A 25,977-nucleotide genomic window follows, 5' to 3' on the forward strand; every position below is an offset into this window, starting at 1 on the left:
CCAAGATTGATATGTCCCTGAACTAAATACCTGCCTTGCTCTTTTTCTTTAAATGTGCCTATGTTCCTTAACATAAGCTGACCTCTCTCCCAAGCTCATGGCAGCTGTCAAGCCACAAGCTCTTTGACATGGGTCTGTTCTCTCAGGTTTGTTTTTTTTTTTGTTTGTTTGTTTGTTTTGAGACAGGTACTGCCATTTCTCTTGTTCCACTCACAGGTCAAAATATTTCAAAGGCCTTTCATATTGTTAGAGCATATTCTGGACAAGAACACAATACAAACCCTCACAATGTACGCTCCTATCTACTAGCAAGACACGAATAAAGGGCAAATACCAAAGAAGAAAATTCCAAGGCTAACTTTCGTAGTCCTCAGGGAACAAAACAAAACAAAAAAAAAAACCACCACACACTCAAGATATGAAGATATCTTACTGAGAAGGACTTTCACTATATAGATGTTATCAGTAGACACAGATAAGGACATTCAGCAAGTCAGAGGAGTAAGGGGTGGAAGCCAATTTTATACTGACATATACAGATAAACACATTACCCATAACATAAATTATATGAAAGAATAAAATACAGATTCATGCCTATCTCACTTACTACTCTCTTGTCCATCAGACTAACCTCTATGCTACAGGTAGTAGGAAGGGCAAATGCACAGAGTGAACCAAAGGAGGTAAATCCTCTGCCATACGAAACAACAGCCATAAAAAGAATAATAAAAAAAAAAAAAAAAAACCTTTCCTCAAGTGTAGAAAACATTATATGTTACACCAAAACACACATTCTCCTCAGATTTTATTCTTTCCAAGCTCTCTCACTGACTTACTATTGACTCATTCATGGGGAAAAAAAAAAAAAAAAAGCAGCTCTGCCCGATTAGAGCTGTAGATAGTGACCTTAGAGGCCAAACTTCAAGAGATGCTTGAGAACAGTATACATGCACAATTAACTTTGGTAATAGCACATATAAGTGGAAAACTCTAACAGCATGATAAGAAGGTGAGCGAACACAGATGCCATCACTGCAAAATATAAAAGGGGTACAGAAGTCAGAATAAAGCTGAATGAGCTGATTCAAGAAAACCAAAAAGAGCACAGAGTGTTTATTCACTAACACCAACAACCAGCAGAAGGCGTCCGGAATTGTCTTACAAAACACTAAGATTTCTATGAAAAGCAGCGGCATCATCAACTAATACGGCATTTCTCTCCCTCAGAATGAAAAACAAGCATGACACGGGTCCAGATTTTTTCAAGCCATTTGAGTTAGCACGTGCCGTGCTCTCAAGTAACTGCAGCTGAAACACTCAGCTGAAGGGACATTTCGGTGCAGAGAACTATTGCGTTACAAGTAAGACAAGTTGTGAAACAACAGCTCGAGAGGGAAATCTCCTTGTATTTGTTTACGCAAAGCAGAATCACGCACACAGTCAGAGCGGCATGCTGCACAGCTCAAGCGAGCACCAGCCCTATACAAGTGGGAAGAGGGCTGCCTTAAGAAGCCAGAAGCTTGCATCCTGAAGCTGGCTGACTTTCGGACCGAGGGGGACGCTGAAGCAGCAGATGAAGCTGATGAACTTGTAAACTTTCCAGCACTCGGGCTTTATTTGTCTGAGCCTGATACTCCCCTCTGTGGGTGGAGAAGCCGAGGGGCTGGCTGACGTCACCCGAGGAGCAGGGATAAAGCCCGGTGCCCGCAGCTGTGGGGTGACCACCAGCTCCCGCAGGGTCGGCTGCCCCGTCCAGCAGGTGCCCTGCCAGCAGCACCCACCTCCCCACACACCTACAGGAAAAAGGAGCGGGAGAGCCCCGGGACACCCGTCCACAATGCCCCAGAACGTTGTTCTCCAAGGACCAGCACCCTGGGGGTTCAGGCTCTCGGGAGGAATAGACTTTAACCAACCCTTGATCATAACCAGGGTACGTACCTTTCCATTTCCTCGCTGTTTATTGTATTTTCTAGCTGTTGCAGATGTTTTCCCTTTAGTTTTCCTCGATCTCAAAGATGCAGTGGAAACTGTGAGCAGATGAGCAAGGAGTTGCTAGTTCTGAGGAGAGCTAGCTGAAAATGAAGTGTTTTTACAAGCTTTATCTGTCTTTCTAGGATTGCTTTATTGGTGTAAAAGAGATTAAGTGCATTTTCTACTCGTGCCTCAAAAATTAAAATCAAGTGCCTCGGCAGCGGGAAAACTCTGGCATCGTTTCCCCAGGCAGTCAGATGAGAAAATAAGTTCTGAGCCTCCTGGAGGCCAGAGCCCAGCTCTACCATTTTCACAGCCGTCCTGTGCACTTGCTGGGGGAGAAGGTGCTGGGCAGCAGCTCCTTGTGTCTGCAAGCTTGTACGTCATGTGCTTTGTGCCAACTTCACAAGATTGATCTGACCCTCGTTTAATTAGAGTAAAATCTGCATGTTGCCAGGGAAGGCAACAGCACCTGTTTTTATGTGCAAAAGTTTTCGCTTCCATGAATGTTAAATCAGTGAATTATCAAAAGTCATCTAATCCTGAATATGCAGGAGAGAATTCTTCAGTGCTTTCTGCCATATGTAGTAACAGACAATTTCTATTACACACACACACACACACACACCACTAAAGGGCAGCAAGAGCCTGAGCCTTCACTTTTCCCATGGATTTTGAACTATTAATTGTGATTTAAGAAACTTATTACTTGATGAATGGAGCATGTGAAAGTCTACAGATATCTGTATGCATCTACAGATATAGATCCACCTAATGACAAGAAATACATTATTTTGATAGTTTTCATATTTTGCAAATTGGTATTCAACACAAAGATCAGAATTATTATTTTCCCTGTATTCTTGCTGCTTTTCAGTACCTAGCACACCAAGTGCATGTTGCATGAGCCTCCAAATCACCCATGACCCCCCCCCCCCCCAACCAAGCCCTGCACTATGACTCAATATATACACTATGTCTGGTATTAAATAAACGTCAAGAGCCTTGAAGGATGGATACCGCTGGTAATGCCTTGCAGTAAATATGCTTCTAAACAGGAGTCTTTAGAAAGTTTAAGCACAAACCCTTCACATATTATACCAGTAAAAATTAGTTTCATTTAAACACTCCAGATGCATACAAGCATAAAAAATATCACTTATTTAAAAGTAGGTAAAAGAGAATGGTATTACTTGACTTTATGTAACTTCAGAACAAATATTCATCAGACGTAGCACAACCTTTAGACAAACAGAAAACAAAAAAAGAAACAATGATTAAAAAAAAGAGAAAAATCTCTGGATGTTTTGGGGCCTTCATTGCCTTTTATGGGCCTCTAAAAGAAAAATAGTTTCCATTATCTCTAATGAAAAATATTTTAGCAGTGTCTGGTTTGTATTTTCCCTGTGTTTAGATTAAGTACAATGAAGTTTAAAACTGTAGCAACAAAGGACGTTACTATAAATGTAGCTTTCTAAAGAATAAATGATTTTACAATTGACTCATACCTACCAAATGCCTTACAAGACATAAGCCACTGGCTTCTAGCAAATTATCTCAATGCTCAAAAATCACATTATAAGTAGAGCTATGAAATATATATATATATATATATATATATATATATATATATATGAGAGAGGACATTTAAGTCTGTTTAGCTCAAGTTCAAAAAATTTAATGGTAGATTTGTTTCATATTAATGTATTTGCTATCACAGTATACATTTAGAAGAATCTTTAAATAAGTATTTATGCTGTAGCTCTTAAGAGCTGGTGAATGTTTTGCAGGATTCAAACACCCTGCTCTTTACAGCCTATATTTTCCTTTCACATAAGGTATCACCAGCCCTCCATTCACATTTGGTTTAACTGCTCTGACAAGAAATATTATCAGCCATTAAAACAATGAATAGAAATCATTTTCAAATATTTTGAAAAAAATAATAGGACAGCTGTAAGTTTGGTTGGCTATGGCCCCTGTTCAACAAAAGGAAGCTTTTACCAGGACTTGTCTGAGAGACAGACAACACAAGAGATCATCTTACACCTGTCTAAAGAACAGATGTCATCTCAAAAATTCATCTGCAATTTCCCAAGCAAGGCAATTGTCTTGACTGTTTCAAGCAAATGCAAAAACCACAGATCCTGAGCACTGGGAGGGAAGGAGACCAGGAAGGGACTAAAAATAGATGCATTCAGTTAGATTCTACTAGGGTCAAAAATCAAGCAAGTAACTAGAAATCAGGAAAACTTTTAAAATCCTTGGGACTTCACATAGATGCAAAGAAATTAGGTAAGGGAAACTGATCAAAACCCCAGTCTTAATAAAACTGACTAATTTCAGTCTGTGCTGAACAGAAGATCTGGGGTTAGGCATTTAGAGGAATGCCATCCTACACTTTAAGTAATATTGAATAGAGTTACAGAAAATTAAAACTTGTAGAGGTTGGAAGGAATGGTAATATCAACTCTATATTTAAATTCTATCTTACTATAAACATTTACAGATCACAATGGAAGTGTTTATATTAACTCAGTTTTATATTTATCCTCTGTCTGCAGACATTCATACCTCTTCAGAAAACACAGAGCTTGAAATATTTATGAAGGTGTGTCATGACAGGTTTCATAAGTCTATTAAACAGATGATGAGAGTTTTTCTTCAAAGTATCATAACAGACATTGCCCTGCATGGGGTTAAATAGTTATTTTGTCTCCAACAACGTCAGGATGAGCAACACATACCCAATTTATCCAAATTGGAGTTACCTAGGATACAGGAGCAACAGATGTGCCATACAGACACGTCCTGAAGAGCAAGGCTAACATTTTCAGAAAGCACCAGGAGGATCTACTTCACGAAGCAGGGAGTGGCAAGCAACACTCACTGTGGTCATAACACGGTTCTAAGAAGTCACAATCTGCATTTCACACATCATGAATAAGTTCCTTAAGAAACGGCATCACCTGCATTACTGAGGTACCCACAATATCAATATCACACCGTGATCTGGCAAGGCACAGCCTGATACCTTCCTATCAAATGCAACTCCGCAGCACTTCTTCTATTTAGAGTATTAGTCTGGCTGCCAATGCTCTGTCATGTTATGGAACTGTCCTGCAGTTTGTCATCCCATGCATATCCACAACATGCTAGGCAAAGTCAGGAGCCATTCCAGGTTACAGGGAGAAGCATGATCACACTTCACCCGTTTATTTATTACTACCATTATGTATGTCGTCTCAATGTGGTTTATTTAAACTAAAAGCTGTTGAAGTTTTAAAAACAGACAGTTTTGGAGACCCCAGACTTATAATCTGAGTAACTTTCTTGATTCCTGCTCAGACTGATTACTCAGGCACCTTAACACTTTGTTCCATACATACTACACAAGTCCATCCCTCCATCCTTTTGGAGAGTGGTGGGGCTAAAAGCCTCCAGTGTACCCATTTGGAAAGCTTACCTAACTTACTTGATAACAACATGCACACTGCAGTTTGTTACGGAGAAATCACAAATAAGTTTACATGCTGGAATGCATGGAGAAAAAAAAATAAGTTCTTCAAGAAGCAGTCAGACCCACTGAACAGAGATGGACAGCTGGAAAGAGTACAGAATGACTCTGGCTGATTTTTGCCCTTGTTTCAATACTAACACAGTACAATGCATACCAAAAAGAATATTTCTGTTTAATTTCTATGCTGACAGTTAGTAATGTCACCTCCACAGGCAACAAGTCTACCCAGTTTGCCATAGCTGGGGTTCTGAACATACTGGAGGCATGTGGGGCGGCTTACTTTCTTCCTGTTGGAAAACGGGAAACATCATAACTGAAGAACATCTCCATAGGTTGCAAATGACCTCTACAATGGTTATTTTAAAACAGAACTGTTGCATTTCAATTATTTTAACCATGATGTAGAAGATGATCAGAAATACCAAGAAATCAAACAAAAAAACCTTAGGGCTATGTCTCTGAATGTCACTGATGTTGGCACATTTCCCTGAGGTATGAATTGCACCACACAGATCACCTTGAAGGATCGGGGCCACTGCTACTCAGGTGCAGCAGAACTTAAAGTTCAGCGCTTTAAGGAGTTCAGGATCTGGATTAGACGTGAATAAATATATGTTTTCGGTATTATGAGCATATTTATGAGGAGAGGCCAAGCTAGCAGGAAATATAGTAACTACTGTAAATTGTCCTTAAACACGGTAAGACCACAAATGGTTTTGTGTGTTGCCCAGTCAATGGCAGGTCACACACCTGAGCATTAAGTAGCACAGTTGTCAAACAGAGTGCTATTCTGCTATTGCTTGAAGTTGGGAGGGAGAACTGAACTGCTTTTGTCAAGCCAATTACACAATGGCAGCTGAGACAGAAGATTCAAGGACAAGTTAAAGCAATTACACAAATTAGAGTGGAAATTATTTAACGCAGAAGCGTGAAGACAATTTTTGTCTACTTTGAAGTTATGATGAGTACAGCATTTAAGTGGTGAGCTGATAGTGGAACTACAGAGGGAACAGCAGAATTAAAAATACAGTTGTTTTTTGTGAGCAATCATACAGTTGTTTACACACCCACCCCCAACGCAACAGGCAATAGGGAAGCATGGCGACATTTGTTTTTCTCTCTCAGTTTTTAAGGTATGTATGCAACTTCAGTAAGCAGTCACAATTTGTTTTTCAGATTACACCTGGAAGCAAGGCTTCGGCTGCCAACCTGTGTCCTGGTGATGTTATTGTGGCTATTGATGGCCTGAGCACAGAGAACATGACACACAATGACGCCCAGGAGAGAATTAAAGCAGCGACACATCAGCTATGCTTGAGAATAGAGAGGTATGTGTGCACATCTGCTTGCTCCTGATAGAAGATGCTGTCCAACTAGCTGATTAACGCAGTGTAACTATCATATAGCCTAACTAGGTAAAAGAGCTTTAAGAATTCCACAAAACCTTTAAAATTACAACCTACCTCACCAGCTCCAGACCAGGCCAGATTCCCCAGAGCACACCCTCAGGCACAGGAGCAGCTTCCCTCAGGCTACTCACTACCTTCGCTGAGCTACAAACCGACCACTTACTGCCTCCCCTGATGTCACAAAGCCTACGTCTGGTGTCAGAAAACAGACAGTACTTTACTTTCTTAGGAAATTAGGAGCTGGAAAGTGCCACAACAGAGCCCTTGGCTAGTTGTCACTTGTTTAGTTACTGCTCTGCTCTGACACTGCCCCAGCTCCAGGTGCTAATCACTGCCTCCCGTCCTCAAGCACGGGCAAAGCTGCTAGCATATCTTCCCAGTTATGGAAAGCAATGTCACAGCACACTTTCACAAGTAGGAACAAATAAGGGAGGCCTAAAGCCTTCCTTTATGGTCACAATGTATAAATTTAAAATAAAAATAAAAAAAAAAACACAAGGATTTTCCAAGCAATGTGAGAAAAAAAGAAAATAACTCTCTTACCTAAAATGCAGGAGTCCAGAAACTTCTTGCAGTCATCTCTCTCTACTAAAGCTTCTAAGAGCAACAACCTGCATCTTCACATCTCCTAACTGAGTTTGCTCAGCCTTTAATCAAAATCACCTAGCATACTTTCCCAGCTGTCTCCAAGAATCAGCCAGCTCAGACCAACCTGATGCCCTCCAGGAGGCACAGCACTTTGTTACAGCTGACCACAATATGCCTTTCCAAATAAAGGAGTATTTTTCTTGGAAGGAGAGTAGTCTAGTTACTAGAGCGCAGACCCTGAGTCAAAAATTCCTATGCTTAATGCCAGTATATCAATCTATTACAGATTGCTATATGCCATTTAGCGAGTATTCAAAAATATGGTAAGCGTAATTGCCTGTATGAAATATGTGCATATTTAAGAATATACTGAATATTTGGATTTATATAACAAACAGTACTACTATGTACACACAAGATCAATGTTTAAGAATATATTACAGCACTTCAAAATCAGCTACCAAATTTCCTTTTGTCAGTGAAGACAGAATTGTAGCAGATATTTGCATGTTTGCTGTCTCTGCTTAAGCAACTGAAAGAACCACCTGTGAAGCTTTTATTTACAATTGTATGTATACTTTGCAAACCAAGACTGCAATCCTCCTGCATTGAAAAATTAGCCATTACGTGGATATTGTGGTCATAAAAAAAAGAAAGAAAGAAACTGATGTTGCTGAGGTTTAGGAAAATTACTAATATATAAACTTATTTGTGAGAAATATTAACCTATCAACCACTAAGAAAAACAAAACTGTATAAAGCTTGGTCTGTCCTGGTCATAAAGGGACTAATTTGTCTTTGTGTTTCATTAACTATTAAATTATTTCCCATTGTTCATAGCACTTTTTTTTATTTTAAAATAGATACATTTTTATACAGTTTATGTACAGTACACTATAAACTGTTCAGGTATTTTTATGTCAAAATACTAACAAAACATAGAACAAACTACAAATTTCCACACTGCATTATCATTTACATGGAAATATACAAATATACAGGAATTCAAGTTAATTTCTGCCTTTCTTTCTCTCTAGGAAAGAGACTAAATTATGGTCCCCCCAAGTTTCAGAAGATGGCAAAGCACATCCCTTCAAGATAAATTTGGAAGCTGAACCACAGGTATGAATTCTTAAAATTTACCTAACCATTTTCATTTATCTTTTTACACTCTAAATGATCTCACTCATGGTTATTAAAATTCTTTGAACACCACTTCATCCGTTATCTGCCAGTTTAAGCTAATATGAACCATGACAGGCATTATACATCTTTTTGTATCAACTATATATTATGTATGTATAATCTTATCTGACTGGATGTTTTAGGTTTTCAGCTGCAACTGAAACAAAATTTTACCAATTTACAATACATTCCCATTTTCTTTAAAACTGCACATATCACCATAGTTCTACTACAGAAAAAAAAAATACACTCCTTTTATTCTGATGCTGTTTAAGATGCTTTAACTCCTTTAGAGACCTCATCATGTAAGTTCAGGACTAAATGTCAAATACCAAAGCAATGTGCCCATCAAGTCAAAAAAATCTTTTTGATGGAACAGGCACATAAACAGGGAAATTTTTTAATGTTGGGTCTCTTTACCTCCATATACTTTTGTACCACACCACAGAACTGAAAGTTACTGAATTGTATAAAACCCACTCAGTGATCAATAAGCAAAACGTTCATCACTTCTGAACAGCAAAAGCAATTCCAATCCATTTAAATCCTCCTCTCTCTTCAAACTCATACCCAGTCCCTTGTGAGGAGCTGTGAGCAGAAGTACCCATGTTTTTAATAGTTAATTAGCTAGCTGTTGTCTACAGCTAGTGCTTTATTCCTTTGTCATTCCTCCTTTTACTTACATGAACATTTGCTGTAGTCTCAAGAGGGAAAGAGAAAAGAGCATTCTGGTTGCAGGCCAGGATCAAAGAAAGTATGTCAAGTGTTTATTTTGTGCTGTCCCAGAAAAATAAAATAAAAAAAAAAAAATGAGCAGATTCCATTTGAACAAATTCTACATAATAAATGCTTCCACCAGTTCTGTTTTCACAGTTGCACTCCCAAATATGAATATGGCATTTCAGTGTTCCAGTTCTCTCTCTTCTTTCCAAACTAAAACCTTTGTGTTAAGTGATACAGCAAAGTTCATCAGAAACAATCCACCCTCTTCAGCAGTAAGAGGCAGTGTAACAAAGGAACAAAACAGCTATTTTAAGAGGGTTTTTTTTGTTTTTTTATTTTTTGTGGAGTAGCTAAGATACACATAGAAGACACAGCAGAGGAACAAAGTCACTACAAAAGCTGTACAGAAGGCCATATAGGTATGCATGACAGGACAGTAATCCAGTAATCCCTGTGCATGAAAGCTGCATTCCTAAAAAGAGCAGTTACTTACAAATAGATCACAAGATTTCAGTAAGAGCTATTTGGCAGCCTTCTGAAAAGCAGTCTCCATTGGGCAATTAGAAAAAAATACTTCTCCTGGATTTAAATAGTGAATCTCTCTATTTTGTGTGTATCTCTTTCCTTTATTGGAAAATCAGGAGTACTGACTATATTCAATAAATAATAAGCCTCAGAAAAGTAGCAATGCTAGTAAACAAATATTCTAAACCACTGGAGGGATGATGTACGTTTTAGATTAAATTCTTCCATCCAAGCACATTTATCACTCTGATCTATATATGGAAAAAAAATAGCCTTTTTTCCATAACTGCAGAAATTTTACATTTAATTTTAATGCATATTTAGTCTCAGCGCCAGACCCATCAGTGTGTGTGCCAGTAGTGCAAACAATTCAGCATGAAAGTTTCTTTAACCTCAAGTGACTATTTACAGCATAATTATATGCCATGTAAGTCACATTAGAGTGTGCTGCAGTCCAACGATGAATAAAAACCTTGAAGCCCAGGCAAGTCAAAAAAAATATCCAAAAGCAGTACGGTATTACTTCAAATGTAAATCCTTTCTATCCAAAAGTATTGCACATATTGGTTGGTCTGCAGAAATGGAAAATCACTGAGTTCTATAAAAAGCATTTCCACCATTTATATAATAATTAGAATTACCCAAAAGGTCACAGATGTTATAAATGCAGACGGAATTTTTCACTCCTGCCAAGTTCGCTAAGAAAGTTTCATGAGGGGAAAGTCAATAATTTAAAATACATTGGGAGCTAACTAAATAATAATAGATTAGTTGCAATTACTATAATAATTAATAATAAGTTAAATAATTAGTTGCAAGCTAGTAACATTGTTATAAATGAAAGTAAAACATGCTTTAAATTGTTCACCATATCAACACGAGGCAAAAGAATGCTTACTTTCAACAGATGGAAAGTATTCTACAGATTTTTATATGAAATCTGGTAAACAATTAATGCTGTGCACAGGGCAGCTCTGGAACAAGGAACCTTTACACAGTAGAAAGCTTTTGCGTTAGGCTGAGCAGCCCCAAACAGTCATTTGGAGACTGACAGAAGGAATTGTCAAAACACCATGAAATCTGGATAGAGCAAACAGAGACAATAATCCCAGCAAATAACTTCCAGCAACAGCTGCTGACTAGGAGCCAATCTTGCAAACTACATGTTCCCACATAAAAACCAACCACCTAATTTTGTTACTCTGGAGCAACCTATAGCATGATGAATAACAGGAAATAATAGACTACTTGAAGTATTACTAATACAATCCCTTCGTATTCTGTATAAAAGTAATATAAAACATAAGGTTCTCAAATAATATAATTAGGAATAGAAAATCATTGTAAATGGCAAAGTGTACCTTATTAAAATTATTTAAAAAAAAAAAAAAAAAAGCTCACATGTACCTTCCTGATGTATTTTCAATGTAAAACAATGTTATGACCTGTCATTTTTTTTCTCATTTACCTTTTTCACCTCATGTAAAATTAATTTGTTTCCATCACCATATTTCTTTAATGCTTTTATTTGGACTTTTTTTTCATTGCTTTTATCTTTGCTTTTGAACACTTTGTTAAGTGTGACTAGACCTTTGTCCATGAAAGACATATCCTTGGAGATATAAATATACTATATACATAGAAAAGTATAAAAAATCCAAACAAACCAAAACCCTATTCTACAAAGTAAGCTTACGTCTATTAATACTTATAGTCAAGTTTTGAAACCATATAATCATGCTAATGTAGTTTTGAGGATCTAGCCCGTCTTATGTAACAGCATTCAGAGATGATGATTTTAGTCCCCAATACCTCCAACAGGTAAACACGTGTGTACTGTCATGGCAATTATCCTCAAGGAATGCCAACACTTGGTCCTTGCTGGATGCATTTCTGCAGACTTTTGAGGCTCTATTCATTCTGTTGCTGATATCTATATCAATGCAAAATACATTAGTCTTACAAAAAGGACATCAGTCAAGTAGAAAGATTTTAAGAAATGAAATACTGTAATTATCAAATATTCCTGCTTAGGAATTTCAACAACCTTCAGTTCTCATTTAGCTTTGGAACTAAAGGAGGACTTCTCACAGATTCAATAAGATCCAATAAACACAAGAGCTGGACTATTTGCTGTATGTTCTTTCACTGACATTTTATATGAATAGATGAGGTTTTTTTTAAAAAAAGGAATTTAAGTTTAACTAACTGCAAATACCTGTTTCACAACTGTTATATTGTAAATATGCTATTACGGTGCCATGTCTTCTGTGCTGTTCGTCAACAAGAATTAAGCAGGCAGTGAAATGACAATGTTCATGGTTGTTTTTGTTTGTTTTGTATCATACATGGATTTAAACCAATTTAAAACATTTTTATATTAATATCTTTCATAAAGTAGACATGATCCTAAACAGTAGAAGCTTACTTCCATTTACTAATACATTTTGTCAACAGCAACCCAATTCTACTAGACAGAAATCAAGAACTGCAAGTAAAATCTCTGTGCTCATTTATCTGATTGCTGCTTTCAGTAGTCTCTTCCAGTGCAATGCTGCTGAACATTTCCATTTAATAAAGCTGCTTTTTACTGTTTGCATCTTCTGGCTGCACGCACTATATAACCATGACTTTTCTTAAGGTTTGTTCCTAAATACATTTCTAAAAGCATTCCAATTTTTCAAATGAAAACTACAGGGCCAATTCACATTCAGGCATTCAGAATTTTTATAAATAATTCACCAAATCTTTGAACAGAGACTTGGTATTTTCTGAAAAAAAATAAAATAAAATAAAATAAGAGGGCAATATTGTTTGTGGAATAAATAAAAACCTACAGATGTCAAAAATGTGTCCATGCTTACCTAATCTGCTCTTTTTATCTTGATTTATTCCATGGATTTCAGTATTAAAATTATATTGCATTTGTTGCTAATAAGTTGTATTTTATTTCAACTGGAAATTTTTCTAACATTCCTAAAGGTTAGGTAATCTAAAAAGGGCATTTCTACATTAAAAAAATAATAATAATAAAAATAAAAAAATAAAAACTTGGTTTAAAATTTTATTTATCAAAACAAGGAGACTGGTTTGTATCGCTTGCAAGATATGACCAAAAGACCACAAGTGCACCTGAGTAATTTTAAAACTGAAGATGTTTGATGTGTCATCATTACAAAGTATGTGATAGTAAATGCAGAGCATAAACTGTACACAGTGATTAAGCCAAAAGCTCCAGTACCTAAGGTACAATTTGGAATAAATCTCATTCAGGAGTATCAGAACTTAAACTCTCTATAGTCATAAGACACAGTGTGATGTCAACGTAAACACAGAAATGGTCTATTGCAGTATACGTATCTGTATAGTATTGTAGATGTATTCCTATTACTCCAATCACATCTTCTAGCAGAGATTTGAACTCAAAAGTTAGGAATAAGAAAGCACTCAGCAGGTGTGAAAGTCCTGTTCTCACTTCACGTTTCATCCTCTGCAGATTTGCTATTAGGTGGCCTAAATCTTTGGAAGTCCAAACACTATGCAAAATGCACATCTCAAAAACAAGGCCAAATCAGAGAATTGGCAGAGATATATTCTCATTGAAATATAATTTATTGAATATACATTTCTCATTAAAATACTAATGATCTGTGCTATCTTACCATTGCAGCTTCCAGTCAATATGGGGGAAAAAAAAGGCAGAAGTCAGAGATTAACACTAAAACAAAGTAATTAAGCTAACTAACTATATGTGAAATGTTTCTAAACGATGAACCTAAACATTGTAAAATCTAGAGAACGATACAACAGGTTGCTATAACATTCATCCCTCCCATTTTGTCTTATGCTACTCACCAATATGGAATACCTTCTTCTTGCCCTGATGCAGAAAATATAAGTCTCTGAATGTATATGGCTTAAGTAGCGAATAGAAAATTCATGGAAAAATATAGTGTGCTTGCACCAGTTAAGAAATAACAAAGTTGCAAAAGTAAAAAATGCAGAGATTAACAATACTGATGTTGTCAGTTTTACTCATTACTAGCTTTGGTGTGCATTGTAGCTTTGTGTATTTTGTCTGCCTATCACGTACAGGAATTCAAGCCTATTGGTACGGCTCACAACAGAAGGGCCCAGCCTTTTGTTGCAGCAGCAAATATTGATGACAAAAGACAGGTAGTGAGCTCCTCCTATAATTCTCCAATTGGGCTGTATTCATCTGGCAATATACAAGACGCGCTTCATGGACAACTGAGGAGTCTCATTCCTAACTCATCGCAAAAGTGAGTACTGGTATCTCCTTATAATAATACACGCTCATTTGTGTTATATCACTATCTGTTTTGTTTTCAATTAAAAAGTCCAGCTCTTGCTGTTTTGGCTGATAATCAGGGGTTTATTGATTATCCAAAAAATTGGTGATAATTGAAGCAATTTTTTTCCAGCACAGAAAACTATACACTCAACTCTGTAGTAGCGGCACTGCAGGTAGCTACAATTTGCCCTCTATGTTGGGCAGCAACTCTCCCTCTCATCCTTCTCTAACTGCCCGTTATTCTCCAAGTTTCTCAGCACTAAATTGATGGTCTTTTATGTACCAGGAATGTACAAATAAACATGGTTACTTCATGGTTACAACTTCAAACATTTATTACCTACTTTTTAACTAGAAATAAGTGTGTATAGGCCAAAGGAAGTTATTTTAACCCTCTTGTCTTTACAGGATATCAACTACTTTGAACACAGGCATAATATTCGGCCCAAACCTTTCATAATCCCAGGCCGAAGCAGGTTATAAACTCTGAGTGCTGTGATGGATTTGCATGCATGGTGTTATATTTTAATGGATACTCACAAACCATATTAATGGAGCATACTGAGGCATTTGAAATTAATTTACAGTGGTATATAATGCTGAAATTTAAAAACCTGAGTTGGTGGACTTGTAGATATCAGGCTTGAAATTCAAAATTTCCAAAAGAAAGTAGGTCCAGACTCTACTCTCAGTTTTACAGATACAAGTCTGAAGGAACTATATTCATGAATACAATTCAGATTACAGTGTAGCACCAGGTATTGTACACATAAATTTACAGAGCTGTGGAATTCTTCTGCCCAAGTGCAAATATATGTAACTTCTTAACTTGCTAAATAAAAGATAGCTAGCTTTTTTTAATTACCATCTAGGCTATGCAGAGATTTTAAGTTTATTTTTCAGCAGACAGCTATACAGAAGACAACCTGATGACCTAATACAGAGCTAAAACAGAACTATCTGATGCTAAGACCTGTAAAGCTCTAGAATGCAGAAAACATCATATATTTACATACCTTATTTTGGTGTAATATTCCTCTATCATAACTGGGGGCAAAATGCCTGGCTTACTATGATTTACAATATTAAATACAGAGAGGAAAAAAACAATACAAATTCTGTGGCTAAAATGCAAGGAAGTTCAAAAAAGCTTGAGTGATGCAATACAACGCTATCCTTTATCCTTTCTATCAGTAACAGGTTTTACTGGTGGATTTAGTGTTCTGTATTTCATACTGAAGGTCAAATTGCCTGTATTTTAGTTATACTATTTTGAGTCCAATAAACAAGACTTTAAAAAAAAAAGACAATCTCATATGGATTGTTGGTTTTGTAGGATGTGTTGCTTTGGAAACATACGTGGCCTCTAACAGCAGCATTTACATGTAGACTAGACAAAAAAGATAACAAAAGAAGATAGAAAATAAAGAAGATTAATATATATATATATAGCAAAAAAAGATAGACAAAAAAAGATAGAAAAAAGCCTAGACTGGCTTTTGGACCACTAGGTACCATCCTCATTTACCTAATCAGATTTACAGAAGCTCAACTGGGTGTGTTGGGAGCCTACTCTCCTAATTCAGAAACCTCAATTACACAATATTTTCAGTGAAAATGCTGAAATAAATGGCTATTTTCCAGCTTGCCAGATAATACCAACCTGTCAGAAATGCACCAAGTCTCAGAACTTTAGCTGGGCAAGTCTGTGTGGTGTTTTAGTGTGGAATATGTCCATATTTACAAACTACAGAATCTCTGATGGAGAATCTTACTTCCACAAAACCCTGGCTGTCACACTGTTTGTCTCCTACTTTTTCAGCAGTTTGGCTGTAAAAATACTCTGTTAAATACAGCAGAAAAACCCAAACCTCCACCTTGACTGTAATTATCCCTTTAGAACAGACAGCTGAGACTAAACAGGACTGACTAAAAGAAGAGCTGATTCTGGACTGTGGGATTGAGCTAACAGATTTGACATTAGCCACAATTTTGGACTGGACTTTGACAAAACTAACTGGAAATTATCTTCTTTATATATGATTATATTTTATTTATGCTTCACTTTATTCTGCTTTAACATCATTTCAGCTGCTTATAGCACGATTTATGCTTCTTCTGTCCTTCTCTCGTTATTATCCATTTACTAACACTATCAGCACTGATAAAACTTATCTTACTGCAGAATCTAAAGGTGGTCTTATTCTTTTACACACACACAAGAATGTAATTTTATAAATTGCCCCCAGTATTAGTATTTTTGTCTGACTCGCTAGGTGATAATACAGAGCTTGTACTTTTGCTTTCAGACTTGCCTACCATTCATTGAATTACCTTTCTTTTGATATGGCTTGAATTGTAGACAACATATTTCCCTTCACAATTTCGAGAAAGTGGTCCTACACAAATTCTCCATTGAATCAAAGGGAAAATTTGGGTTTTCTCCATACACGAGTAGCTACTGGGCAGAGTACTGCACTGCACAAACTGTGAAATGTAATACACTCCCTGGTTTACACAGAATCGTTCATCTTGGAAAGAGCTAACATAACCCTGATGCACAAGTTGGAGGAAAAAGATCAAGCATTTATCATCTCTTGGCTCTGAATATCATATAAATGGTAGCCTGTGGAAAGCCTGGGTTAAGTGCTGTTACACAGCAACAGGAAAGAAGTATCCCTGAACCAAGAAAGCCTCTGAGGTGCTATGGAGAAAAGACTGAAGTATTCAGATTAGTGACATTGAAAAAGACTAATGCTTGCAATATTTTACTAGTTCTTCTTAACAGACTTCATGCTGGTGTGCAGCAACTTTACTCCAGTAATGTAGACCAACATTGACATAAAACTTCACATCCTTTTTATTTTATATAAATCACATGTAAAATCTACTTCGGAAGGAGCAAAATTAATTCTTTGAATACATAGCCACTGTTTTTGTGAAGGACCACTTTACGTTCTACTGGAAACACTGTAATTTAGAAAAGCAAAAGTATGCCTGGCTATTTTCACATCTTTTTTTCTTTGGAATATGCAACAAATATTTAACAAATATATATATATATATGTTGTTAAATACATTTTAAAAGATTAATAAATACCAAGGAAATGTAGGAAATGTTGGATATGTTATGTGACTTTATAGTAGTCTCTTCAGCCTGAGATGGATTACAAGGTACAGGACTGGAATAGTGCATTTAGGATTCCAGTATTGCAGGTGTTTATTCTGTCACTGACACGTACAACTCACATAACTTTTGTAAACTACCCTTTCGGAGATCTTAAAAGTTACTCACTTAGAACAATGAGTTTTAGTGAGGCTTAATTAATCCTCAAAGAAAATCTAGCATTCAAAATACAAAGTAATACTGTGTTCTGAATTATTCAATCTATTATATTTTTGTCTTTAAAGATAATGCATGCCAGAATTTTGAGGAACGCTTTATAAGTGGCATTGATGCTTTTACTTTTCAATGAATGCACATACTTTTGCTTTTCTCTACTTTCTCTACTTTGGCTTTTCTGTATTTGTTATATTCATGCTTTTCAGCCTTGTTAACATCACCATATTCCTGTACTTTTGTCTTTCTTCTCTATAATCCAACACGCACTGCACACCTTTCTGCAATCTGGCTGTAACGTGCAATTAACACAGTGGATGCAGTACTCCTTCGGGGATTGACTGTGGCAGTGGACGCAGCACCCCCTCTTCCATTAGCACCATCAGCTCTATCTGCCCCACCGAGCTGAAAGCGGTGGCTAAGATGGCCCCTAACGTTCCCCTGGAAATGGAGCTGCCTGGTGTCAAGATTGTACATGCTCAGTTTAACACACCCATGCAGTTGTACTCAGATGACAATATCATGGAAACACTGCAAGGCCAAGTTTCTACAGCTCTGGGGGAAACACCCATCATGAGGTAATTAGAGCAGTACGTTTAATATTGTTGGATATACAAATTTAGAATATACTGACAATCCCAGGCTTTAACAATTTACGTGGTTTCTACAACAAGGTGTAAAAGGGTTAGAGAGAAACTAAGTTATTTAAAAACATTCAATATTTTCATTAATCTATTAGTAATTTATGACTTTTTCATCTGAAGTGTTAAAAGTCTTTCAGATTTTACAAATAACTCTTTCATAGGAAATAATCTCGTAGTTGTAGCTACCAAGTAAAAGCTGATTAAACTGTCTTTACTGTAAGCTGACTGACCACTCCAATTCAAGACTGATTCCCTCCAAAATTCACAACTATTTATTATTGTTTTAATTGTTGCTATTTAAGAATTTATTCTTATTAATCATTAATACATTATTATTATTAACTGACATTTCTTTCAACCGTTGAAGCTTAGATCTTGTAGGTGGTATTCATGCTCTTTAGCTCCCACCTAGGACAATTCATTCAGTACCACTAGCTTTTCTCCAAAAAGAGCCAGAATTGACTTTCTAGGCCTACTGATAGATCTCTGTAAAGGTCAAAAGCTGATTCATGAATTTTACCTACTACAGGAACTGAAAGGCAGGTAGGAACTTTGTGAATCTGGACAGTAATGATGAATAATAAAATGTTTTAAAGCTCTACTCATGTTTTTCAAAGTACAATTTATCATTCATATTGTTTTATCTCTACTTTTGCATAATAGTAACTTATTTTTCTGTTTCACAACAGTACTTAAGTTAATAATTTATAATATGTATGATGTAAGCTAAAGCTAATTACTAATACTTTAAATAAACAATAATCTCTGGCACCAATGAGTCTTTTTCAGCACCTTGCAGAACTGGGCTGTTACTAACCGTAAAAATCATATTTGTCTAGTATTTAAGTTCACTCTAATCTGATGAAAACAAAACTGTACTTCATGAAGTCTGCTGAGTGATGTTACTCTACTGCATGAATCTTATCCTCAATCACACACACACCAAAAAAAAAAAGCCAACTTACTTTTTCCTTATTCTGAAATATGGATTAAGCCCAGAGTAATCAGGTTTCATGAATGCCTGTAGTGTTCCCAGTTTGAGAACTGACTGTCTACACAGGTTTGAAATCTCTCTTTTGTTGTGAGATTCATTTTCACTAGGTATGAATTTAGACATGTTTTCTCATACACTTGTGCCTGATTTTTGGCTTTTGTATGTAACTGTATTATCACTTGTTTGATTTTTAGGAATATTTTAGTAAAGAAGAGAGAATTGAGGGTTTAATTAGATATTTTTAGATATTTTTAAAATAAAAAATTTTAAAATTAAAAAAAAAAATAAAATAATCTAGATATTTTAAAATATCTATAATTAGATATTTTAAAGAGTGAGCTCACTCTTTAGATTAAAAGTTTACGAGGAAAGAAAAAAATGGTATTTTATTCACTGGCTTAAAAATGGCTCACAGAAAGCTGGTTGATTCTTGAAGATGTAAGCAATTAATATAATCAACAGTGGCCTCTAGCTGGCTGCCCAAGTGCTGCTGCTCTTACTGTGCCATTTGACAGTCTAGATGTTATCCTGGGAAACAAACAAAACTGTCTAAGTCAAAAACAGTTTAATTCATTGTGAAATTAGTGGGGTTTTTTTTGTTTTGTTTTTGCTTTTTCTTCCAGTAGCAACTTACCTAAGGTTCAACAGAGAGTTAGAAGCCAGTTGTAACAGGAAATTTAAACTGGACATTTACACAAATATCAGTGAGATAACAGACTGCACTGAAGTGAATTTTGACCTTTCTAATTAGTCCCAGTAGCAGTTTGAAATTTACAGATGCCACACATTTGGCCTAATTCCTGACAGTGCATGCAGTCATCTGCTCTTCTTTTCAGCTATTCAAGATGTTAGTTATCAAGATCAATTTAAAATATCCAGCACAGTTTAAAATACCCTGAAATATTCTTGGTGCATTCCTTAGTTCACAGGTCATTGGAAATTCAACCATCAACTGTTGTAAGGGAGTGTAGTGATAGGACAAGGAGTAATGGCTTTAAACTAAAAGAGGGGAGATTTAGATAAGATGTTAAGAGGAAATTTTTCACTCAGAGGGCGGTGAGGCCCTGGCACAGCTTGCCTAGAGAAGCTGTGGATGCCCCATCCCTGGAGGTGCTCAAGGCCAGGCTGGATGGGGCTTTGGGCAACCTAGTCTGGTGGGAGGTGTCCCTGCCCATGGCAGGGGGTTGGAACTGGCTGGTCTTTAAGGTCCTTCCAACCCAAACCATTCTGTGAATTTAAGTGTTATTTGGCCAAAAATTTACCTTATATTTTTATCATAAAATTGCCATTACAAAAAAATAAGTCATGTGCCATTCTAATATAATTTACAAAATAAATTTTCCAGTCAACAGTGTTTATCTTACATTGTTCTCTACCACATAATACTTACTTCATTCTCTTTTGACACCTCCATAAATTAAATAAGTAACAATTAGCTTAGATAAATAATCACTATCTTAACTAGCTGACTGAGCCAACTTAGAACAGTAAGAATATCTTGTCTTCATGACACTCTTCCAAAGTGTTTGTTTAGGTTTTGGCTGACCCCATGTAAAGACATGAGCTGTGATTTTATCAGCATTCTTGAGGCCAGCTGCTGTGACAATGGAATTTCTGGATACTGCACCAGAGAGCATCTGCTAATACAGCAGTTGATCACAAGAATGCAACTGCTTTGAAGTTAAATGCAAGTACTGGCTTATTTCCAAATGCTGTTAAGAGCCTGGGCAGTAATTATGGAAATACTGTCATGAGTTCATAGATTTATTTTTGTATGAATTCCACAGAATTTTTTTCCAGCACATTAGATCAAGAGAAGACTATATAAAGCAATACTACCTGGAGGAAAGAGTCCTTCAGTGGTTGTAGAAATTCACTCGTCTTTACGTCTGTTTCCTGAAACATATTCTATGCCTGTCAGAGCTATTGCTTCTAAGTTATGTTCATTAACTGCTTTATCTGCTCTTCCTCCCTGCGATGCAGTGACCCAGCTCCCACCGCAGTGCCTCAGTCCGATGTGTACAGGATGCTGCATGCCAACCAGGAGGAGCCCAGCCAACCTCGTCAGTCTGGCTCCTTTAAGGTGCTCCAGAATTTAGTCTCCGAGGAAGGTGGTTAATAATGACATATTCTACCTGTTCAAAGTATTTTTAAACGTTTGTGGGAAGGGGGGAATCTGAGAAGAAAATAAGAGAGATCAGAACTATACGAAGTCGTTTTGAATCTGACAAATAGTACACAAGCCTACTAACATTTTTCCCCTTGCTTTTACAGCTAGCAGTGTCCCATGTGAGTAAGATGGGAATGTTAATTACATTTTTCAGAATCTCTTCTCAGAATTTTAAGACTGTTAGTGTACAAAGTTGATTAGAGCTGAATGAGGTTTTATGCAAGAGAACTTTTGGGATAACAAGAAACAAAACTCTCTCTTCCACATCCAGGAAAAGAGAAATATAAACCAACTCTGAAAATAAGTTTTATTCATCCCCTCTTCATTTTAAATAAAAACTGAAGACAACAATACCATTTACAGTCATATTTCCTTCAAATGAAGAGGTTTTGAAAATAAAAAGGAACATTAAACTAAAAGCTATAGGTTTCTTACATTTACAGTAAGCATAAGTAGTAAAATATAACCAAAAATAACCTAAAAATATTTAAATATTTATAATTTCAATTTTTATACCTAAATATTTACCAGAGAAGGAATAAATATATCTATTTTTTCTGTACATATGTTATTTTGGGATTTTGGGGGTAATCTTCTTCTTGTATTTTGCTGTATTTTTATATTTGTATTATAAATCTTTCTGAATTTCTTGTATGGTTAGTTATACAAATAACAACTAAGCTTTCAAACAATAGGTCTTGACTATGTTAAGGTGCTATGTTAAAGCCAAATCCTCCTCCTCCCATTATACCCAGGATCTGCAATCAGTGAATTAGCAGATGCCCATGAGACAGAGTGCTATCTTTTTAATCAGTTGTACCTGCTTTTTGGCTATAGCATACAATATCCTTCCCAAGTCCAAAGACACGGGATCTGGCCCACTAAACTTGTACAGAGAAACTTCATTATTAGTTGGCATAAGTGAACGCCTGTAAATACATCCAGAAGTGTGTATTTACAGGAAAAGTGCTTAACTGCTTCAGATGCTTTTATATCAGCCTGTGCTTAACAGAAATGTTTTGGTTCTCAGATGGACGCCCTGTGGGTACAAGAAGTGTGAAAGCACCTGTGACAAAGATACCCACCGGCTTGCCTGGTGCCCAGAAAGTGCCACTGTGTGACAAATGTGGGAGCGGAATTCTGTAAGTTGTTTCTTTCTAGTTTTAGAAATCTCTAGCATAAGCACATGCCCTCGAACACCATCACAAGCTACAGGAATCCTTATCAAGTGATGGTCTCTGCCTGAGAGACAAAAAGAAAAATGCTTCTAGAAAACAGAGATATGAGCTAATGATTTGAGATTTAGGACAATATATTTTTATATGTTAGCCACTTTAAATACAGACAATTTCAGTTTTGACAATGTACTGCAAAAGTTCTAATTAAGGTGTCTCAGGGCCTTTTGCAAGTCAATCATTAACACATACTAACGAAAACAGCAGTCACCCATGCTATGCTGTGTTAGGCTGTGAATTCTGCAGGTTGCTCAGGGGTGTAGAGCACCCCTCTCCCAGGTGAGTGGGAGTATCTGGAACACTGAGGCCTATTTTGAAACTTCAGATTTATGTTTGAATGACATCACTAACTTCAGCAAAGGACACACATAATGATGAGCTCAGACCGCAGTCACCAAGGAAATGTGTTTTATAAACTCATTTACCACCATTTTGATAGGTGGGACTGTACTTTCTGTATTGTAGCCAAAATAACATGATTCTTCAAACCCTGTTTTTCCAATAAACTATCGAACAGTCTACATCATCCCCTCTAATGCCTTTTATATCTTGCTTACTCAAACTCAACTTCCAATCTTAGATTCTGCAGTGCCTGGCAAAACCAGAGAAACAAAGGCCTTAAGAGAGATACCTAGAACTTGCTTTGTGTCATACTGCTGTTTCTTTGCACTTTAAATTCCTATGAATTAATTGGTTTTTGTTTTTTTTTTTTCTTGTAATTGTTTCCATATAGAGGGACAGTGGTGAAGGCACGAGATAAATACCGGCACCCAGAATGTTTCGTGTGCTCTGACTGCAATCTTAACCTGAAACAAAAGGGCTACTTCTTCGTGGAGGGCCAGCTCTACTGTGAAGCTCATGCGCGAGCTCGCATGAGGCCACCAGAGGGATATGAAGCAGTTACTGTTTACCCAAAATGCTAGTCTTACCTTAGCACACACATACATGCATGCACACGAGAAGCCATTACCAGCTTAGAACTGCAGTACAAGTGTCAGGACTCCTGCCTGAATCCAAAGTAGCAGCTTTTAAACTGTCTCTTATGGGAATCTAAGCAAGGTGGAAGTCCCTATTAACCAGCAGTAACGTACTATACCAGTAAAATTCTGTCAAAGGATTATCTTTGAAGTTGCCAATATAACTCGGTGGAGTATGAACTAAAACAGCTGTACTGGAATAACAAAAGTGAAACAGCAGAGGTATTACAGGATCACTACAGTATATACACATCCTGTAATCAAGACATTATTTTTAACATAAATTAAGAATCTGTGCAAGCAGCAAAAAACATTGAAAGCCTCCTTGTGTTACAGGCTGTGCGCTACCAAATAAAGAAAATTGACAGATCATTAGAAAAGCAGCTATTTTACATGGATAGTACAAAGCAACCAGATGTTCATGTCTGCTTCAACCATCTATCATTCAAGTATCATTAATGTGTGCCAAGAAATAGATTTCGCTTACTTTGCTTTGAATTTGGGGTTATATTTACTTAATTTTCTGATGCAGCAAATGTGATGAGGAATAAATACTTATTCATACAAGAAAATGCCTAGTGTAATAAAGACCATTTAGTAAGAAGTAAAACAGTTCTATGTTGTTTCAGTGATTTACGATGAAATTGGCTTTCACATCACTTCACAGAAAATTGTTCTGAGGCATGCACACACATACATTGCTTTTTGGAAAAAAAAATATTCTAATAGGAACTCACTGCAAATCAAGAATGAAAGTAAATTTAAAAACCTTTCTGCAGAAAATGGTACTGTTATTTGCCTCTCCATCACTTAATTTCCTTAATAGGTACAATGAAAATATCATTATAATACCTTTATTTCTGGAAATTAAAATTTTGACATCTTTAAAAATGACTGATAATTAAAATAGGCAGGAGAAATATCTTTTATAAAAAGCCTGATGAACTTCCAAGGTGGGGAAAAAAAAAAGCTGGATGAAAACAGTTTTTAAATCAACTTCTGAAACTCTTTTAAGGGTTGCATTGCTTTCAGGTAGGTGCCAGCTGCATACACACACACCTGTCTGACAAATTCAGCCTTAGCATTTTCCAAAAACATCAACACCATTCATCAATTCATAGCAGAAGTGAACAACTAACATGCAAAAAATCTTACATACTTTTCCCGTTCTAAAATACATAAGAAGCTTAAAATGTAAGCGGAATACAGAATCAAAATTAGAAGCTATATATACTTTAAATTTATTTTTTAAATTGAGATGAATCACAAAGCCTGAAATGAAATGTTTGTATACTCAAAGACTTTTCAAGGTGTCTTAAACTATTATTTCTGAATTTAAATCTTTTTAAAATGTATGTGTCCCTGCATTTAGAATTTAAGTCTGCATACCAAAAGCATATAGAAATGCACCCTTCTAAAGGTTAGTTCCTGAATTATCTTCAGGCACAAAACACAATTCTGCTTCTCACGTATCACGGAGGAGCAGAATTCATAAAGTAAACATGAAAATCATTTTGAAAGTGAGAGTGCATATAATGTGTATTTTTACAAACCTGAAATATCATTAGTGTTTTACAATAATTGCTTAATGTTCATTTATTTGTGGAGCAACTGAAAGTAAAAATAAATCACTACATACGATGAAAATTCTGTGTTTCTTTTCAACAGGTATGAAAAATGAGAAAGTGTGAGTGTCAAGGGGCTTGACAATAATAGAAGTTTGGCATTTTCAGCCACACAGAGCAGTATGCTTTGGATTTATCAAACAGCTGGCAAGAATGAAACAATTTTTAAACAAGGCATTTGAACATATAATCTGGGCAAAATTAGTTTTCTGAATGAAATTATGTGCTTTCAAAACTGGAGACCCTCAACTGCCCTCTCTTTAACAGGGCAAACGTACCAATTGAAAACATGGGGAAACTCCCAGGAATGTAGCTACAAGAAGTGTTAGGTTAAAAGAAAGTCACATAACATGACTTGATGCCAAATCTTTGGGGGAAGTTCAGTGGCATTGCATCATGGCATGGTGCTATTTTGAGAGGTTTGAGGTTGGAGATGACTTTCATAGAGCTAGAAGGTAAGCCTATCTAATTGCAAGTACCAACCTATGTGAAAATATTTACACCAGTGTAATATAAAGGAAACAGATTTGCAATTCATACAGGGACAAGAATCTTTGATCCTAATAGAGAAGAAAATTAGGAAATCACATCCTATCTTCTTTTCAGATTGGGGGAATACAGAGATTTAAAAGTGAGAGAAAGATACAGCAATTCTCTCTGCAGCGTGCTGAAGGCCACATTCTTTACCTCAGTAGGGTGTCAGGGGTTACTGGCACAAATCCTTCCTATGTAATGTGTCCAGCGAAAGAATGATC

General features: G+C 36.4%; 2 protein-coding genes across 9 annotated transcripts in view; one reads left to right on the forward strand and one right to left on the reverse strand.

Moving 5' to 3' along the window:
• Positions 1–25,977, reverse strand: part of C4H4orf47 (chromosome 4 C4orf47 homolog) — a 91,740-nt gene that overhangs the window by 36,887 nt on the left and 28,876 nt on the right. The window contains exon 9 of one of the 6 annotated variants that reach the window (XR_004780434.2): positions 11,735–11,855. The exons of 4 other annotated variants lie outside the window; for them this stretch is intronic. The gene's annotated coding sequence lies outside the window, so the exon portion shown is untranslated. Of the gene's footprint in view, positions 1–9,738; positions 11,856–25,977 lie in introns of those variants that run through there. One more of the 6 variants, XM_035557848.1, reaches the window with a different exon arrangement.
• PDLIM3 (PDZ and LIM domain 3) lies at positions 1,488–24,169 on the forward strand. Of its 3 annotated transcripts, none has more exons than XM_035557843.2 (8): positions 1,488–1,931; positions 6,669–6,820; positions 8,527–8,611; positions 14,646–14,713; positions 17,892–18,155; positions 21,199–21,329; positions 22,416–22,527; positions 23,354–24,169. In XM_035557843.2, the coding sequence occupies exons 1-8, from the start codon at positions 1,839–1,841 to the stop codon at positions 23,541–23,543; spliced, it is 1,095 nt and encodes a 364-aa protein (XP_035413736.1). In that variant the 5' UTR covers positions 1,488–1,838; the 3' UTR covers positions 23,544–24,169. The 3 variants fall into 3 exon arrangements, with proteins under 3 accessions (XP_035413736.1, XP_035413735.1, XP_035413737.1); XM_035557842.2 differs by having other exon boundaries at positions 1,495–1,931; positions 21,199–21,326; XM_035557844.2 differs by lacking the exons at positions 14,646–14,713; positions 17,892–18,155 and adding an exon at positions 14,018–14,205 and having other exon boundaries at positions 1,544–1,931; positions 21,199–21,326.

This window comes from Cygnus atratus, chromosome 4 (genome assembly GCF_013377495.2).
Source record: "Cygnus atratus isolate AKBS03 ecotype Queensland, Australia chromosome 4, CAtr_DNAZoo_HiC_assembly, whole genome shotgun sequence".
NCBI lineage: Eukaryota > Metazoa > Chordata > Aves > Anseriformes > Anatidae > Cygnus > Cygnus atratus.

Coding starts and splice junctions, on each gene's coding strand:
- PDLIM3 (XM_035557843.2), top strand. CDS start 1,839: ATGCCCCAGAACGTTGTTCTCCAAGGACCAGCACCCTGGGGGTTCAGG. Junction 1,932..6,668: donor AACCCTTGATCATAACCAGG/GTACGTACCTTT, acceptor TTTGTTTTTCAG/ATTACACCTGGAAGCAAGGC. Junction 18,156..21,198: donor GGGGAAACACCCATCATGAG/GTAATTAGAGCA, acceptor CCTGCGATGCAG/TGACCCAGCTCCCACCGCAG.